Genomic DNA, 18,947 nt, shown 5'->3' with positions numbered 1-18,947 from the left:
TTTGCTCTGGAATATGGCGGTCTGAGGGCAGCTACATTCTAACCTGGCTTCTTAACTAGGTTGGGTTCCCCTTGGCACAAGTTCTCTCGATTAAGCGCTGAAGTTTTTATCTAGGAATCTGCTATTCGAGGATAGCTGTGTTCCAGCTCAGAGACTGCTCCCATTTTTAGGGTTTTTAAATAGTGGTCTCCGTGAGCCCCTTGCATGGACTGTGCTGTCTTCCCTTTGGGGTTTTAAGTAGGTGGCCCACTTCCGTGATCTGGGCTATCTTCAGCCTTATCTGAGTGAACTGCTATTCGAGGATAGCTGTGTCCAGCCCTCTAGTGTATGGCCACAGCTTACATCAGGTTTTGATATCAGACTAATGATGTTTATGTGTTCGCTCTTTAGCAAATAATTTACTGATGGTCCGGATCTCCCTCTTGTGAGCTCCTGGTCAGTAACATGGTGCTTCGCTAGCCTACTGTGGGACTTGCACGAATTGGGGACTTCCTTAGTATAGCCATCTGAGGGTGGTTATATTCCAGCCATTGTTATGGCAGGACGTGCTTATCTTCCTATAGCCTAGCTATCTGAGGATAGCTATGTGCTAGCTCAGTGATTGCTCCCCTGCTTAGGGTTTTAAGTAGCGGTCTCTTGAGCCCTTACCTAGACAGTGCAGTCTCCCCTCTTTGGGTTGTATTTAGACAACCCACTCTTTGTGATCTGGGTAGTTTCAGTTGGCCCCCCTTCCTGTAGCCCTTCCTAGGTACATAGCTAATCTGAGGATATCTATGTGCTAGCTCAGTGACTGCTCCCCTTCTTAGGGTCTTTATGTAGCGGTATCCTTGAGCCCTTGCTTAGACAGTGCTATCTCCCCTGCTAGGGTTGTAAGTAGTTAGTCCACTCTCTGTGGTCTGGGCAGCTCTGCAGGAAGGCTATCTAGGCTAGCTGTTTATTGTCTACCGTGGGACTGACACAGATTGGGGAACTCCTTAGTATAACCATCTAAGGGTGGTTATATTCCAGCCATTGTTATTGCAGGACGGGCTTACTTGAATACAGCTATCTGAGGCTAGCTGTGTTCTACTGCAGTTGCGGTGAGCCCTCTCCTGGAGTGGTCCCCTTTCATGGAGCCTAAACTTTAGCTGTGGATTGGAGCACTATATTATTGTTTTATGTAAAGATGTTTTGTCAATTGTAGGGCTCGCTAACTTGCTTAAGGACTCCTCTCTGTGCCAATCACAACAGGCTTGGCCAGCTAACCAATCAGAGCAGAGTAGGCTTATGGAAGGGAGGGGTTTGCTCCGAACTTGCTTGGAACGAATCGTTTCGAAATCATTGGCAAATTACTCTAATATTAAATGTATATTCTGAGAAAATTACAATGTTTTCTGGCCTTAGATGCATTTTAAGTAGCGGTCTTTTGAGCCCTTATCTAGACAGTGTTGTCTCCCCTCTTTGGGTCTTAAGTAGACAACCCACTCTTTGTGGCCTGGGTAGTTTTCAGTCGGTCCCCCTTCTGGTAGCCCTTCCTAGGTACATAGCTATCTGAGGATATCGATATGCCAGCTCAGTGATGGCTCCCTTATATAGACATGGGAGATAGACAGTGCTATCTCCCCTGCTAGGGTATTAAGTAGATAGCCCACTCTCTGTGGTCTGGGCAGCTCTGTAGGAAGGCTATCTCGGCTATGTTATTCTGGTCCACAAGCCTTCATAAGACCTTAAGCTCCGAACTTGCTTGGAACGAATCGTTTCGAAATCATTGGCAAATTACTCTAATATTAAATGTATATTCTGAGAAAATTACAATGTTTTCTGGCCTTAGATGCATTTTAAGTAGCGGTCTTTTGAGCCCTTATCTAGACAGTGTTGTCTCCCCTCTTTGGGTCTTAAGTAGACAACCCACTCTTTGTGGCCTGGGTAGTTTTCAGTCGGTCCCCCTTCTGGTAGCCCTTCCTAGGTACATAGCTATCTGAGGATATCGATATGCCAGCTCAGTGATGGCTCCCTTATATAGACATGGGAGATAGACAGTGCTATCTCCCCTGCTAGGGTATTAAGTAGATAGCCCACTCTCTGTGGTCTGGGCAGCTCTGTAGGAAGGCTATCTCGGCTATGTTATTCTGGTCCACAAGCCTTCATAAGACCTTAAGGACATAGCTATCTGAGGATAGCTGTGTTCTAGCTCAGCAGCTACTCTTTTTACCTGTGATTTATGTAGCGATCTCTGAGCTCCTCTAGAGGCTTTCTAGTTAGCCTCTTCAGTGGTCGTGTGTATCCAGGCTAGTTCTGCTCACATAGCATAGCTATCTGAGGATAGCTGTGCTCCTAACTTGGGTGGGATGTTCCCCTTGATCTATTCGGGTGCTCCCGTTTCTGCCAAGTTGCGTGAGCGGGCCGTGGCATCAGTACCATGGCCCCTTTCTAAGGAAAGGCTTGGTGTATGTATGTCCCTTCCTTGGTGCCCTCTCACCAGGTGGACAGGCATGCACCTCGGCATGGCGTGGTTGGATTTTGTTCCCCATTGTACCCCCTGGGGTGTGCAGTGTTGAGTTCCCTAGAAGGGGAATGTCTCGGGTTATGCATGTAACCATGGTTCGCCGAGAGGGAACGAGATGCTGCACCCCCTCGCCATGCCTTCGGCCTGCCTATCTACGTCTCCTTCAGACAGCTAAAGTGGATGACGTATTCAGCAGGTGCCCTTTTATACTTCCGGGCACCCTGCCTGTGACGTCATGGGCAATGTGGGCCAATAGATTGGCGTTGTTTTACATGTGCTTCAGACACCAGTCATGCAGGCTGCATCTCGTTCCCTCTCGGGGAACCATGGTTACATGCGTAACCCGAGACGTTTCTGTTGCCCATGAAAACGTTTTCTGAAAAGTCTGTGTATTTGACAAATATTGCATTTTATTCACTTCATCTGTGATAGAGTATGCAAACACCACGAGAGCATCACTACCGGGAGCAGAACGTGTCCGACTTGACGTCTCCGCTTTCAATTCCGTTTGTTCCCCATTGTGCCCCCTGGGGTGTGCAGTGTTGAGTTCCCTAGAAGGGGAATGTCTCGGGTTATGCATGTAACCATGGTTCGCCGAGAGGGAACGAGATGCTGCACCCCCTTGCCATGCCTTCGGCCTGCCTATCTACGTCTCCTTCAGACAGCTAAAGTGGATGACGTATTCAGCAGGTGCCCTTTTATACTTCCGGGCACCCTGCCTGTGACGTCATGGGCAATGTGGGCCAATAGATTGGCGTTGTTTTACATGTGCTTCAGACACCAGTCATGCAGGCTGCATCTCGTTCCCTCTCGGGGAACCATGGTTACATGCGTAACCCGAGACGTTTCTGTTGCCCATGAAAACGTTTTCTGAAAAGTCTGTGTATTTGACAAATATTGCATTTTATTCACTTCATCTGTGATAGAGTATGCAAACACCACGAGAGCATCACTACCGGGAGCAGAACGTGTCCGACTTGACGTCTCCGCTTTCAATTCCGCCCCCGAATGTAAGCGGCTACTATCGCCGATCGGTCTGCGCAGAGATGCATGAAGTCAAACACATATGAACCAAAGGACCACATGGCAGGATCACATGAAAGGGTCAGATAAACACATGACAAGGCAGGAACTAAATCAAGAAAATACAAAATAAAGGACAAGAAAACCTAAACAAGAAACAAAACCCCAAAACCAGTGTGACATACTAATGCATTAGAGCATGTAGCAAGATCAGGAATCGTTTAAGTGACACTGATCTGCGAGCAGTGACAGAACTAGAAACTCATGTAATTTGTGCACAAAAGTGTTATTAACTAAACAGTAGCACATAACAAATGGAGTAAAAGTGAATGAATGAAACCATTCTAGAAACCAGAGAAGGCAGCTATGGAAAATGGGTCAGTTAACCACATGAGTGAACCATCAACGCCTTTGTATCAAATGGGTTTTCAATTAGTTAAATGTACGATACTTGCATTGCCTTGGCCGTTGCACGAGTGTCCGGATGCGTTCTCGGATGAAAGTCTTGATGGTTTGATGGTTCGATGGAGTTCAATTTGATGGTGTGATCAAATTATTCCGGGTTGAAGAGTGACAACCTCCAAAGATGTTATTCTGACTCAGGAGAGTGGTGGTCGGGAGAGTTCTCTTCCACATGAAAAGTTGGAACATGACTTGTTGCAACTTTGAGCAGCGTTGCAGTCAGACTGGATGTCAGAGAGGCAAGAGAGCAGTAACAGCGCAGCAGAAGAAGATAGAAGAGAGAGCAAAGGTCACAGAGTAGTGAGGCCTTTTAACTTCTAGCAAGGTCACACCTCCAGGGGGTCAGTGAGCCAATGGTAACTTAAAGAGATAGTTCACCCAAAAAGGAAAATTACCCCATGATTCACTCACCCTCAAGGCATCCTAGGTGTATATGACTTTCTTCTTTCAGACAAATACAATCAGCGTTATATTAAAACAAATGTCCTGACTCTTCCAAGCTTTATAATGGCAGTGGATGGGGCTTAAGATTTCCATACATCATAAAAAGTGCTCCACACGGCTCCGGAGGGTTAATAGATGTCTCCTGAAGTGATCAAAAATCAAATCAAATAAAAAAATATGCATATTTAAAACTTTATAAATTGTAATCTCTAGCTTCTGCTAACTGTCGTACTCGCAATCACGTTGTCACAGATCAAGCCAGAGACAACAGGTAAGTGGATAAACAGGTATGATTTATTGAGAGGATGAGAAGCAGATAGTAAGGAGCAAAGGCAGGTGAGTATCCAATACAATGAATAGTTCAATAGTTCTTAGCTGAATGCTGATGTGTGATATCTTTGCAGGTTCGTTGGAGATTGAGGACCAGGAACGGAGGAAGGGAACATCAGAGGATTGTCGGAGGAGCTAGGGGTAAGTACACACAGGTAAGAAACGTACAGGGAGTCTGGAATAGTTCATGGAAGTGAACGTTAGACCGGACGGTGAATGACTGGAAGGAGCGTGCTTTTGAAGGTAGCTTGATTGGAGATGGCATGTGCAGGTGATCTGGTGTGAGTGGTGATCGTGACTGCAGACAGGTGTAAGCCAAGGAAGGATTCTGTGACATGGAGTCCAGAGCTGGCGACTGGTGACAGAGACTCCCTGACACACGTTTACACTTGTCTTTTCAATGTGTATGTGGACAACATCCGGATACAGATCGCATGTTAATGTCAAGTGTAAACGCAGCCTTTGAGCATGGTATTTTGCATGTGTAAGTGGATTTGTTGTTGATGCAAAAACTTTTAAAGATTCTTATAATACTAAATATGTTGCATAGATATCAACATATAATATACACTATCATTTAGATCATCAAAATACAAATTTGCAGATACCAAAAATGGTATAGGTTAATGGTACATTAACTAATGGTTCTATCGTAAAGCATGCATAAAACAATATACAATATAAAAGAAAATGTGCAAAACAGTAATAACCCGTACTGGGGATATGCATGTTCATTAATATAAAGTTGTTGTTTTTTTTCAATTAATGGGAATAAGTCATTTTCTATGGGCAGTATGTGTCTGTTTCAAAGTGAATTAAGTGAGAGGGAGACTCTCTCAACATTCCATTGGGTTGTAAAGTCTATCTGGTTACTGTGGGTCTGTTCTGTACTTTTGGGTTATTTGCATTCGGGGGAGGATTCCATAGACCCTCGTGGTTGGCTTGTTGGGTGTGGGGTGTTGGATTATTTTGTTAGATATAACAAATAATAATGTGTCTGATTTGTCCAGCCATTACACGGCCAAGAGAGTAACTATAGGCTATAGGCTTTCTCACTAAATAACTGCTAGTTCTGAGTGCTAGGTTGTGAAGGATACAGCAGAGTACCATAGTCTGGCATTCTTATCACCACTGTAATTTAGGCATCTAACTCACTCTTTAAAATGCTGAATTTAGGCTAACTCCTGACCTAATCTGGTAAAACTGGATTGTGTGTGGTCCACTACGATGTGTTTTTTTTTTTTTTTTCTGTGCTGAACTTTTTAGGTAATTGTAATTTTTAATTGCAATGTATTTTAAGTAAACAAATGCCATTACACGGCCAAGAGAGTAACTATAGGCTATAGGCTTTCTCACTAAATAACTGCTAGTTCTGAGTGCTAGGTTGTGAAGGATACAGCAGAGTACCATAGTCTGGCATTCTTATCACCACTGTAATTTAGGCATCTAACTCACTCTTTAAAATGCTGAATTTAGGCTAACTCCTGACCTAATCTGGTAAAACTGGATTGTGTTGTGGTCCACTACGATGTGTTTTTTTTTTTTTTTTTCTGTGCTGAACTTTTTAGGTAATTGTAATTTTTAATTGCAATGTATTTTAAGTAAACAAATCTCATGAAATATAACAGATAATGCTGTGATGGACTGGCCATCCATCCAAGGTATTTCCCTGCCTATGGCCCAAGATGCATCCCCACACCCTTCATAGGACAAGAGTTTTGGAGAATGGATGGATGGAAATTGTCCTCTGACAATAAGTGAGACTTCATTTTTAATTTGAGGTAATTCATAATAACAAATTATTTTAATTGCCACTTGAAAGTTTCATGCAAAACTACCAGCACTGGATGGAAATGAACATAAATTAGACATCTCAGACAGATGGTGCTTCTATTCTGCTCGAGGGAAGGAAAGATGTCACATTGTGGCGTTCCCACCCGCTGGCTCACTGTGCCAAACACCCCCCACATTCATCTCTTCTAACTCTGGGTTCCAACCAACTCCTTCATTTCGATCTAGGTGGTAACAGCACATAATGATTCCTCAATTTAAACACTGCCATGTCAGAGTGATCCCTGTAGCTCAGAGAATGGCAAGTTTACTAACTCTCAACAGTGAGAACAGATTTTAGTACATGCAGTCTGCTGCATTCAAATTTGTCTGGAGGGACAATATGAATTCATAACTAAACATCAATAAACTGTGTGGATTGTAACTGGATTGTACTATTTACTGTGAACTGAGCAAACAACATCAACTTTGACTATGAAGAACAGTCAGAACCTACCTTTGCAACAGCACTAACAAGTGTTACTGTTTAATATGGACTTATACATTCTAATACTGAAACATGCATTTTCTGCAAAGCTGCTCAGAAATGATGCATGATTTTCTTTTCCACACCTGTCAAACCCCAGCCAATAGCCAAATAAGCATGACTTGACACTCACTGTTCAATACATGCACACACCACTCCTCTATAGACCTATAGCTGTATTATCTGTGCATTTTGATGCATTAACATAAATATTCAAATTCAACTGAAGATTAATTTATTTCTAGATATTAAACCCCAATTTGCAATAGTGTCTCATGCATTTAAACCCTGTTATTACTATAAAGTGTGATTTCCATTTCATTTGACCTGTTTAAAAGTGTAAATGCCAGAGTAAACAAACTTTTCAGTCGCCGACCAAACACGTTCAACCAAGACTCATATCCCAACATGGATCTGTCCAGCTCTCTAGCCTCCAGTACGATTTGTTTGCTATCTGAACCGTGAAAACCCAGGGAGAATAATTATCAGTTCACCCGACTGTAAACAGTCCTACTTACAACATTACTCATGAGCCAATGCAACATACAGAGATCTGGTTCAAATAACAGATCTACTGGAGCGATGCCACAGAGATACATTTCCTCTTTCAATGTTTCTATCATTTACTCAGATGGGTTTAAGTATCTTTGGTGCACTGACTTGAAGACTTAATTATCAAAGTGACATTTTCAACCATATCAGCCAATGCCATTTGGACGCCTAAAATTAATCAGTCTAAAAGGACAATGCACTTGTGCTTATTTCAGTTCAGTTGAATTTGTTAGTTTTTTTCACAATGAATATTATATCAAAGAAGCTTTATGAACAATAGTGCCTTTCAACTCCCAGTGAGCCAAAAGCAACAATAGACAAAAAAAAAAAAGAAGAAGAACTAAGACTCAGGGGACTGACTGTAATTTTGAAAAGTAGTGTTTTGTTAGTGCAACTAATTTAGTGTAAATAAAACAAAAGAGTCATGCACCAAACTGATTATACAGTAAGCCTAGGTCAAAACAGACTTTCTGTAGAAGAAACAAAATAATACGTTAAAAGTAAACTTATTATTTTTTGAGTTTAATGAACTTGTCAAATTTTACATCAACCGAAATTGTATCAGATTTATTTGTGATTACGATCACGTTCATAGATAAACAATAAAGCAATGAATCACAACTTATTATTCATTTCAGATATTGTGCATGATGGGAAATGAACCTGACCTCTGTGACCATGTCGAGTGCAAACACGAGGTAGCATACTCAATATTTGTGCAAACATGTGCAAATAATATACTTGCATAATAAAAGCAAAGCAAAATCTAAAGTTCTACTAATATCTCCTAATATCTATAATATCTACTAATTAATGTCTTAGAGATTATTAGCTTAATAAAAAAAAATAATGAACTGATTACCTCATTTTAATTTAGTTTGAATCTTATTAGGGTTCACAGTGCATTCATATCTATCATATAATAATAATAATAATAATAATAATAATACTAGCTACTACAAATGCAACAAGTGTGGCAAAGCCAGATCACTTTTATCAAGAAAACATGTCACTCACTAACAGTGAAGAATAAGTCTTAACACTGATTTATACAAAATCACTATCAAACTGTTATATTAAACTCTTGTACCTTCACTATTGTAAGAGAGATAACGAATGGGAGTGCAAGAGACATGATTATTGAAACAGAACTAAGTTCAATCATCTCCCTCATCCTCTTATCTTCTATCCTTTCCGTGTCAATTCTTAGCTGATCATGCAAATGGAAATGCATTGTGCATACCGGGAACCAAACATCTGAGCCTTTCACGGATCTCCAAGAGTATCTGCACGCTCTACTGAACTTAGAGAATAGGCAGAGAGCTTGTCAGTTGCAAAGGTCTTTTCTCGATGCTCCTCACAAAACAACCTCAACAGCAGGTAATTATGATGCTCCAGTGGAGAGCTAATGTAATGATCAACCTGATCCATTTCAGCTCTATTTTATCATCACACCTCCATAGACACAGCTTCTAATTCCTATTATTATTCTTATCAAAGTTCTTCAAGGACAAAGAGGATAATTCCAACCCTGCTTTCACTCGGGTGACTTATAATTAAAGCATTATGTGTTTAAAGCTGCAGGTTTGATTGCTGAGTTTGTCTGAGAATACATGGGAACATTAAAGTTGTGGAAAGACATTAATCCTAGATTCAAAAATAACATCCAGACAGAATTTCGAACACACTGGTGAACATTAAGATCTAATAATACTTTTCATAATATACTGCACAACACTAAAACATTCATTCACAGAGGAACTGTTGGCAATTCCAGGAACAGAGAAAAACTCCCAAATACACCTAAAGCAACTACAGCAGAATATCAGATTTCACGTCATGACTGACTCTGAATAAGCATTAGTTAACTGAATAGATTAACAGTTTGGGTATGCAATAACTCTGCATCCTTACCTTCTGACGGATCTCCTCCTCCATCTTGACCGGTGAGCCCAGTTCAGCGACCTGTTTGACCCCTTCACTGGCATAACCTCCATACTCCCACAATATATAGTTCTTCGAATGGGATGCTCCAATGAGGGCTGACCAGTGATTGGCTCTCCCTGTGAAGATACATAAGTTTCAATTTCTAAGAAGGATACATGATCAAATTACTTAAAGGGGTGATGACATGAGAAACCAAATTTGTCTTGATCTTCTGGCATATAAGAGGTCTTTGTACCATTAAAACTTCCTGCAAGTTTCATAGCTTAAGACGTCCTCCCCATTATAAACGTAGCATTTATTTAATCAAGCTCCAAATACGGCTCTTTGTAGATCCTATGGGGAAAGGTGACGTCACCTAGCACCAGTCGTTTGCATATTTTGCACCTCCAGCGCAAGACAAATACGGCTAATTTTGCATCATCACATCGTTGTAAATACAAGATTAATAGTAGTTATTAAGATTGATGTTTTTTGGAATTGGTAAAATGTGCTTGGAAAAAATATGATCAGAATATCAACTTGCATAATAATTATGCATGCACTGTATCGTGGTAAAGCAAGGAATATTGTGATTGGTTGTCAAGGCAGCCAATTAGAATTTAGCAGCCTCGTCTCTGATTGGCTGGAATTATGGCATATTGTAATGCTGGTTTTGTTGAGCAAGCGAGCCGTTGGCATTTAGAGAGCACTTAGGGCTCAAAATATGAACTTTCACGTGCAGAATTGTGGCAGAGATCTAATCCCATACAGTCACGTCAGTGTCAATTTACATGTGTTCACTACATTTCACGGATGACTGTTTTGAGAACAAATTGCAGTATGATGCTGGCTTTGCCAGAACACTCTTGCTCAAAGATCAGGCCGTGCCGACTATTCTGGACCCAACAAGATGCCGCAAACTGTAAGTAATGTATTTCATGTAAAAAATACTTTTTAAAACGTTAATTGCAGTTTAATTTATAATGAATAATCATTATCATCATCACTGACATTAGCCAATCATAACAGTGGGCGGTTACACTGAACTCTTAAAGGGGAAACCCCACCAAAACCGACTGTTTGAGTCAGAGGATGAGAAACTGGGTGGAAAAAGGTCATAAACCCCTACATTTTTTAAGTTTTTCGTCCAAAAAACTATATTAATATTATAATTGCCTAAGGGAACATAATAAGACAAACCAAAAAAAAATGTCAAAATGTCTTTAAACAATTAGCTACTAAATAAACAATTTTCATGTGTTTTGTATGACATCTGTGGTCACTGTCACGTCTTGCACTATAAATGTTTTTTGGTTTTTTTGTCTTGAAAAAGAGGTGCTCTCAGTTGTACTGAATGTGCATGAGTAGTGTACTTCAAATCTTAAAAGTATATATATACATACAGTATTATTCAGTGTTGTCACATGAAAAGATATAATAAAATATTTACAAAAATGTGAGGGGTGTACTCACTTCTGTGAGATACTGTATATATATGTGTGTGTGTGTGTGTGTGTGTGTGTGTGACCATAATATGAATGAAATAAAAGGCCACTTAAGGATACCTAAAGAGAGTACACTTTCATCACATGGAGGACGTCTTAAGTTTGTATATAAAACCATAATCTGCACTCAACAAAAATAGTCGTCTTTTTTGGATTTTATTTTACATGAATCACCAGTAGAACAGAACACAAATGTTTAGTCTGAAAGGGTGTTAAACAATTAAATCCCTCCACCCACTTTTTAAATCATTAATTACATCTAAAAACACAAATTCCATTTAAATGCTGGACAATTTCCATTTGTATACAACACAAACCTTCAAGTCCGCCAATTTATTGCGTAATATACCCATGGCTAGAACATGAATTACATATGATCCCATATTTATCACAATTATACAATTAAACAGTTTCATAAATAGTTTAATAAATTAACAATCACCAGCATTTACTACCCGAATTAAATTTCAAAATAGACAGTATAACAATGTAGGGGTATGTGATATGACCAAAATCTTATTTCACGGTATGATAAATTTTATTTCACGATAACGATATGTACCTCGACATAGCTATTTTTATTTTATTTTTGTTATTACAATTTAAGAAAAACAAGCAAGTTACAAGCACAACAGAACAAATAAATATGAAATAAACTTTTAATTTATTCAGCTACAGTAGGCTAGGTTTATTTAACATGTAGTAAGACATATTACAGAAATTGAATAAAGTATATAAATAAAACACTGCATAGTCTTCACTGTATCAATCAAACATGATTAACAATAATAATGACAGAAAGCAGCAGGTAAATAAGGCTGCTGTCCCTTTAAGACCAACTGCACGGATCCAATTTACTGAAACACATCCGGTTTTCACCTAACAGTTTTACATTTATTTAACATATAACCGACTGTGTTTCTTGAATACTCCACACGAAGGGCATTATGACATAACTGTGTGCGTATTTGACCATTCAAGTACAATAAAACATGAAAGAGATCTGTTTTCGCGATCGCATGCTGCCAAGAGAGGGGCTTTCAATGCGTGCGCTTCGGCTGTGTGTCAGGCTGAGTTCTTTTTCACTGCTTATTGCACTTAACTCTACCAAGTGCGTCCCACTTTTTGTTTTATCATTCATGCATGTTTCCTTATCACTCAAAAGGTGTATAATGTTTTAGCAGTACTATGTTACGCAAGATATATTTGCATACCGCAGAATACACGATATAGCAAAATCTCTAACGATAGACACTTTATTTTGCAGTAACGATATGTAGGCTACCGTCATACCTCCCAGCCCTATAACAATGGAAAGTACAATGATTCAAATCATTGATTTTCACACTGTAAATACTCCAGATACACTATACAAAACATATTTAAGATGGAGAGATCACATTCCTCATTCATGCCATTTGGAGCCTTAAGTTTAGATCCAAAATGCTTCTTGTTTTAATAATTCTTTATTTATATTACCTCCTCTATTATTTATATTACCATCCGAAAACTTCCTCTACACCTACAGCCTACATTCCAGTTGTTTGATGTCATGTCCCAGCTCGTTGAAATGTCAAGCTACTGGAGAAGTTGTGTCTTATCTTTGGATTAAACGCATCCAAAATAAAAGTTTTTGTTTACATAACATATGCGTGTGTACTGTGTATATTTATTATGTATCTGTAAATACACACACATACAGCATATATTTTGAAAATATTTACATGTATATATTTATATTCATAAAAATTATATTATATATAAATATATTTAATATATAAACATAATATATTTTCTTAAATATATACATGCAAATGTGTGTATTTATATATACATAATAAATATACACAGTACAGACACATACATTATGTAAACAAAAACTATCATGTTGATGTATCATTGCCCAGAACTGTGCTCATTGTATGTCAATGAACAATTTACTGAATATTTTCTTTACTGGGTTTTTCTATTTTCAAATCTAAAATGTCTAAAAGTCTATTCAATTTATTAACCTTATCTAATGCATTATTTAACCACCTTTCTGGATACCCTTTAGATCGTTGAAATAATAATTTTACTTGTTCATCAAATTCATATGTAGTACCACAATTATGTTTAAATCTACACAACTGACTACTCTGTTAACTTCGTTTTAGAGGAACTGGATGATAACAATCAATAGCTAATATCATATTTGTATCTGTTGGTTTTCGAAACCAACACTTCTTAAGTTAAAAATTAAACGTCAAAATTAAAAGTTTTATTTTAAAATACTTTAAATCATTTAAAGGCAGGGTAGGTGATTTGGTTCAAAAACATTTTTTGTTATGCTGGTTGAAAGTCTCTTCACATACTGATAGCAATCACTAAGTTAAGTGGTCTAAATGTATTTATATCATCTGTGGAAGGTGTAGGAACATAAAATGTTCATCCAATTATATCCCTTGTTCCGAGGCTTACGATAGGCTGTTCTGCCTGCCTTTAAACGTATGTATTTGCATATTTCCATGCACCCTGTTTGCACAGACATATCATCAGCGCATTCCATTATGCTACTGCAGACCGAGTGAGAATGGAAGACGTTATTTTTGTAATATTATGTGCTTTGTACTGTAATGTTTTCTCACCGGCGAATGAGACATGAGCTAATCTGACAGTGTTGCATTCAAGCCTCCACCAACGCCATCTCTCATTGTGTCGCTGGTAAGCCTCTGGTCTGCCTGTGCTCGTTCATGTGTTTTGGAGGAGACGTGGCTTTGGAGAGTGATTTGCAGGGAGGGTGGGATCTTATGCTTCCAAAGCTAGCTTGCTATTGTTAGCCTTTCCAAAATGGCCTGCCTTTAACATACTTTAAATCACTGTTTTAATAATCTTTTGTCATGCGTTAAGTAATTAATCTTATTTTGATGTTTACTAACAAACTAGCATGTGCAAAATATATATTTTTACCATTTTAACCATAGTATGTTATTCAAGATTAGATCTAAAGCTAATATATTATAAGTACATAAATAAATTACAAAGTATATTTAATGTTGTCAGTACATTCGGAAGTACACTTTAACGATATTTCAAGGACAAGTAATTATGAAGTTACAAATAAAGATGCACTTAATTCCTACTTAAGATGGTCATTCTTCAACTAACTGCATTTAATATACATTTAAACTATAATATTTTAATTTGTGTCAGAAAAAAAAATCAATAAGTATTCAATAATACGAATTTTATTTAAAAGTATGCACTTTTTCACAAGGGGCTGCATTTAAAGACAACAGGGTTTTCTGAATCGCAAAATCCTTCCAGTGTAGTGAAACATTCAGAAAGACCCACAATGCACCATGAAAACCAGGAAGCATTGATGCTCACTAAATTCCCTTAACTGAAATTTGGAAGCATGATTTCAATCATATGAGCAGGGGCGGATTTAGTGAATTGGGGGCTAACCCGATCTCATGAAAGTGCGTATAGCACGATTTTCTGCTTCTATTTGGCATAATATTTCTATGCAGAAATTGACTTTGGCATGCAAAAGACTGATAAATTCATAATTAACGGCATGGGTTCAGTCGACAGAAATACGGGACACACAGGCCTGCGGGGGAAATCTCAGATCAGTCTGAGCGCTCATGGTACTCACAATGAAAAAAAAAAAAAAAAACATTATTTACTTATATTGCAGCATGCATTGCTAGACAGGTCCTCACCAGTGCCCAAATTTGTGTACAGCTAGAAAGCTAATTGAGATGCATCCAATGTCCAGTTAAAATAACTTATCTTTGAAAAATGCATCTTGGGATCACCACATTATCACATTCCATCTAGCATCCTGTTTCAACTTCTCCTAATGTAGCACCTGGATAGAATAATACATGCCAGTGCAAAGCAGTGTACAGTAATGTGAGTTTGAATTTAGCTTGCATCATTTCCCAATCTTGTTCCCTCCTATTCTCCTCTGTGTGTGTGTGTGTGTGTGTGTGTGTGTGTTCACTACTCACTGCTGTGTGTGTGTGTGCACTTGGATGGGTTAAATGCAGAGCACACATTCCGAGTATGGGACACAATACTTGCCTACACGTCACGTCACTTTACTATCTATTCTAATAAAACTGCCAAAAAGGCAAAAACAAAGTAAAATAAATATTGCAATTTCAGGAACATGCAGCCACATAAATATTAATCTAAAATTTTCTCCAAATGAATAATTTATGTACAAAACACTCCCTAAATCTCATGGGATGGGGCTCACATCACTCATTTGCAAAGAACACTTAGTATAACAAGTCAACCACTGGGACAGCAGAGGCATCAGTCAAAATGTAACTCTTTTCTCTGGCACAGAGAGAGAGAGCTAAATCAACAGAAAATGTGTTCCTAATTAAAATACCCTTTATCAGTTTCACATGAAATATAAAATAGAACACTGTATTTGTATGTATTACATACTGTATATGCAGATTAATTCAATTACCCAGAAATGATTGAATAAACAAATATTTGTAAAGAAAAATTTGAATACATTTAATGAATTAATTAAAACAGGTGGATTACTAACAGAAAATGAAGGAGAGAAGAGGTTGTACAGAATCTGGAAATAATGCAGCTGGAATAAAACTTGATTTGCCTGCACAAAAGTGCTATCAAGCTACATTTTGTCACTAAAATGCCATGCTACAGTAATCATACAAGTTAAAATCTTGCATTTTTCATAGCATTACAATCATGAAAAAGATAACCCTGCTTTTCTGACAGAGCGGAAGTGTCCCTCCATTGTGCAGGAGCAGTGTGAAGCTTTAGTGAATCTTTTGGCGCTTTTCCACTGCATGGTACGGCACGGTACGGCTCGGTACAGTTCACTTTTGGGGGGTTTTCCACTGGGTACAGTACCTGGTACCTGGTACTTTTTTTAGTACCACCTCGGTTGAGGTTCCAAGTGAACCGTACCGTTACCAAAACGTGACATGTAAACTCTGCTGATAACGTATTGGCCGGAGAGAATCGTCACTACCTGCGTCACTGAACTTGCGACACAAACACAAAAGAACCGCTAGATTTAAATCAGCACAGCCAGCGAAGGATCGAACGCAACTGTTTTGAACAAGCGCACCTTTTTTAACAACCAAAAAGTGGCTGTTTCGTTGTCTGTTGAGGAAGTACAGACGTTCCTGTCGTTGATAGCAGAGGAGCGGATCCAGCGAGCTTGATGGGGCGACGCGGATTTAAAAAGTTTTTCAGGAGTCGCGGCAATAGAGGCGGTGCAACTAACGACATGTGAATAATCCCGCCCACTCTAAAGCGGTACTGAACTGCAGTGGAAACGCAAACCGAACCGTGCCATGCCGTGTCGTACCGTACTGAGCCGTGCCGAGCCGAGTCGTACCACGCAGTGGAAAAGCGCCATTTGAGTCCTGTGTACAACTATTCCATGATGCCTTCCACAAATGTCATATAAATGGTTTCCACCTTCCACAAAATGGTGTTCTCCCGCAGGGGCCGGCCAAAAAACACTGAAATAGCTCTATCCAGGGCTTTTTTTTTTTGAGTGTGTGTCCTCAATTTGTCCCCTTAGCCAAGCCCTTCAATGGCAAGTTCAACCTTACCACAAACAAATTCTGCACTTTATAGAAATACAGATTATTGAGCAACATTATGCAGGAGAAATGACAGACAGTTCTTCTCTGCACTGAAAGGAGTTTCACAAATGACACATCCTATCTATAAAAAAAGTTATGAAATTAATTCACTTCTCTTTCAAATTTATAATGTCTTGCTTTAACATTAAAGTCACCTTGTAGGAAAATCTCTACCCTGAGGTATTAAGTTCCAGATCTCCAAGTCTGGGCCTTTAAAGCCCTCAATCTAATTTCTATTTACCAATTTGAGCTATTCCACAGGCATGACAGAGTGTTCAGACTGGCTCTGTGAAGAATTGCTTACCACATCCTCTCTGTGCCGCTAATCCACTCAATCCGTCAGACCTGTATCAAATCTCACTGATGCGCTCTGATGTTCCAATGCTTATTTTCATACGTCCTGCCAAACACAGTATCTCTCTATTTCTCCTTTCTATCTGCTTCAAAAAGATGTATATGTGTTTTCCTGGGGAAAATTTGTCATTGATCTGGGTTGACTGAAATGATGCTTTATGAAGCTAAGTGTAAACAGTGACATTCACATGCTCTCAACTGATAATTGTTTTATGGTTTTGGTAAAATTCATATGAATTAGTTATTATTATTATTATTATTATTTGAGCAACAAAATCAAGAATATGACTGATTAATGTGGTGTAATCATTCAATGAATGCAGCATGGGAATAAATTATAATATGTGCTTTTGGCTGTGATTAATTAAAGTAGCTCTTTTTTATCAAGTAATTTATGCAAATACATCAAAATGAAACGATAATGACTGCATATATTCCAGATGTCCACAGGAGCATGTTTGTGTGTTTTCTTTTATACATGCATTTATACTGGCACATGGGAATGTTTTTTGCACATGTGATAATCATAAATCCCATGTGTTTATCTACTGTACGAGTGTGTGTGTGTATATTTACCCGTATGTCTTTCACTGTTTCCTAAGCCCATAAATTAGTGCACCACACTTTCTTTATCAGGTTCATCTAGCTCCCAGAGTACATTCTAATCAGAGTATTGATCTGAGCTGCACAAGCTCAAGTGGAGAGTGACTCTAATCCCCAGGCTTAATTTGATCCCAATGAGACACTCTCAAGGTTATCCACACCAACCACAAAAGACAAGCAGAGTGGACAGGCGCTAAGAGAAAATAATGAGGAAATGATTGCACATTTCATATCTAAACTATTTTTTGTTGCAACACTCTATGTATATATATATATATATATATATATTATAAGTAGAGTGCTGCTTTCTAATGCACAATGTACAGCTGTCATAATGCTAGGGTGCTTTCGAGGGACCAGCCATTGCTGTACAGTTGCTAGGATGTTTTTTTAGCACATTGTTATGCGGTTACTAGGGTGTTCTGGGTAGTCGCTTACTGATCAGCATGACTATGTGAGTGTTCAGCTTGAAAACATTCATATTCCATTTTGCATTACAATTTATCCAAACATTTAGAGACTAGAAGAGCCACACTGCGCTATGGCTAAGACAAATCACATGTTTTGGGCATCGGACGTGTCAAGTTTAAAGTGACAGTTGAAAACGTCTCAGTTACGTATGGTAACCCTCGTTCCCTGAAGGAGGGAACAAAGACGTCACGTCGGTGACCGACGAATTGGGATATCGCTTCGGGCTGTAAAACCCCGACCTCATATCGGCTGGAGGGACCGGCTCTATCGCATCCTTCGCCAGTAGGACTGCGATCTCTGCCCGTAGAACAGGGGCATCGGCCGCCCTCCCTGTAGTGAAGTGGATACCGCTGATCTTGGGCGGGCGCCGGGCGAACTGAATCGCATAGCCGAGGCTGATGGTCCGCAGAAGCCAGCGAGACGGGCTGGGTAGCGCTGACCAAGCACCCAGAAACCGTACAAGCGGGACCAGCGGGACCACAGCCGTACCCGCAGTGGGGCAGCGAGGTGGAACACAGGGACCCAGCTCGGGCGGCTTGTGAGCGGGCCGGAGAGGGGTGTGAGTGTGCGGTGCAAGGCTCACCTGGTTCCACGGGTTGGCAGAGGGTGCGTGAGTAGGGCCTTTGTTGACGCTCTCGAACCGCCCGCTGCTGTCGGCTGGCGAAGGAGGAGGATGAGTGAGGTTCGGTGTTAGTCCATCCGCAACTCTCCGTGCCCTCCTGGGACCCAGAGATAAAGGAAACTGCTCTGACGGGGGCCTGGACAGGCGGGGCGGCCCGCCCACGCCTGGCTCCACGACGCCGCTTTGCTGAAGGCTGCTGCGGATGTGGCGCGGGAGCGGG

General features: G+C 39.7%; 1 protein-coding gene across 1 annotated transcript in view; it reads right to left on the bottom strand.

The window, feature by feature from the left end:
• LOC107741890 (spondin-1-like) overlaps positions 1 to 18,947 on the bottom strand; it is a 203,381-nt gene that overhangs the window by 131,374 nt on the left and 53,060 nt on the right. The window contains exon 6 of the mRNA XM_016554688.1: positions 9,528 to 9,676. Within this exon, the coding sequence (XP_016410174.1) occupies positions 9,528 to 9,676 (149 nt within the window). The remainder of the gene's footprint in view (positions 1 to 9,527; positions 9,677 to 18,947) is intronic.

Source organism: Sinocyclocheilus rhinocerous, unplaced genomic scaffold (assembly GCF_001515625.1).
Source record: "Sinocyclocheilus rhinocerous isolate Xijiao unplaced genomic scaffold, SAMN03320098_v1.1 scaffold376, whole genome shotgun sequence".
NCBI classification, from domain to species: Eukaryota; Metazoa; Chordata; class Actinopteri; order Cypriniformes; family Cyprinidae; genus Sinocyclocheilus; species Sinocyclocheilus rhinocerous.
This window is presented reverse-complemented; position numbering and strand designations above follow the sequence as displayed.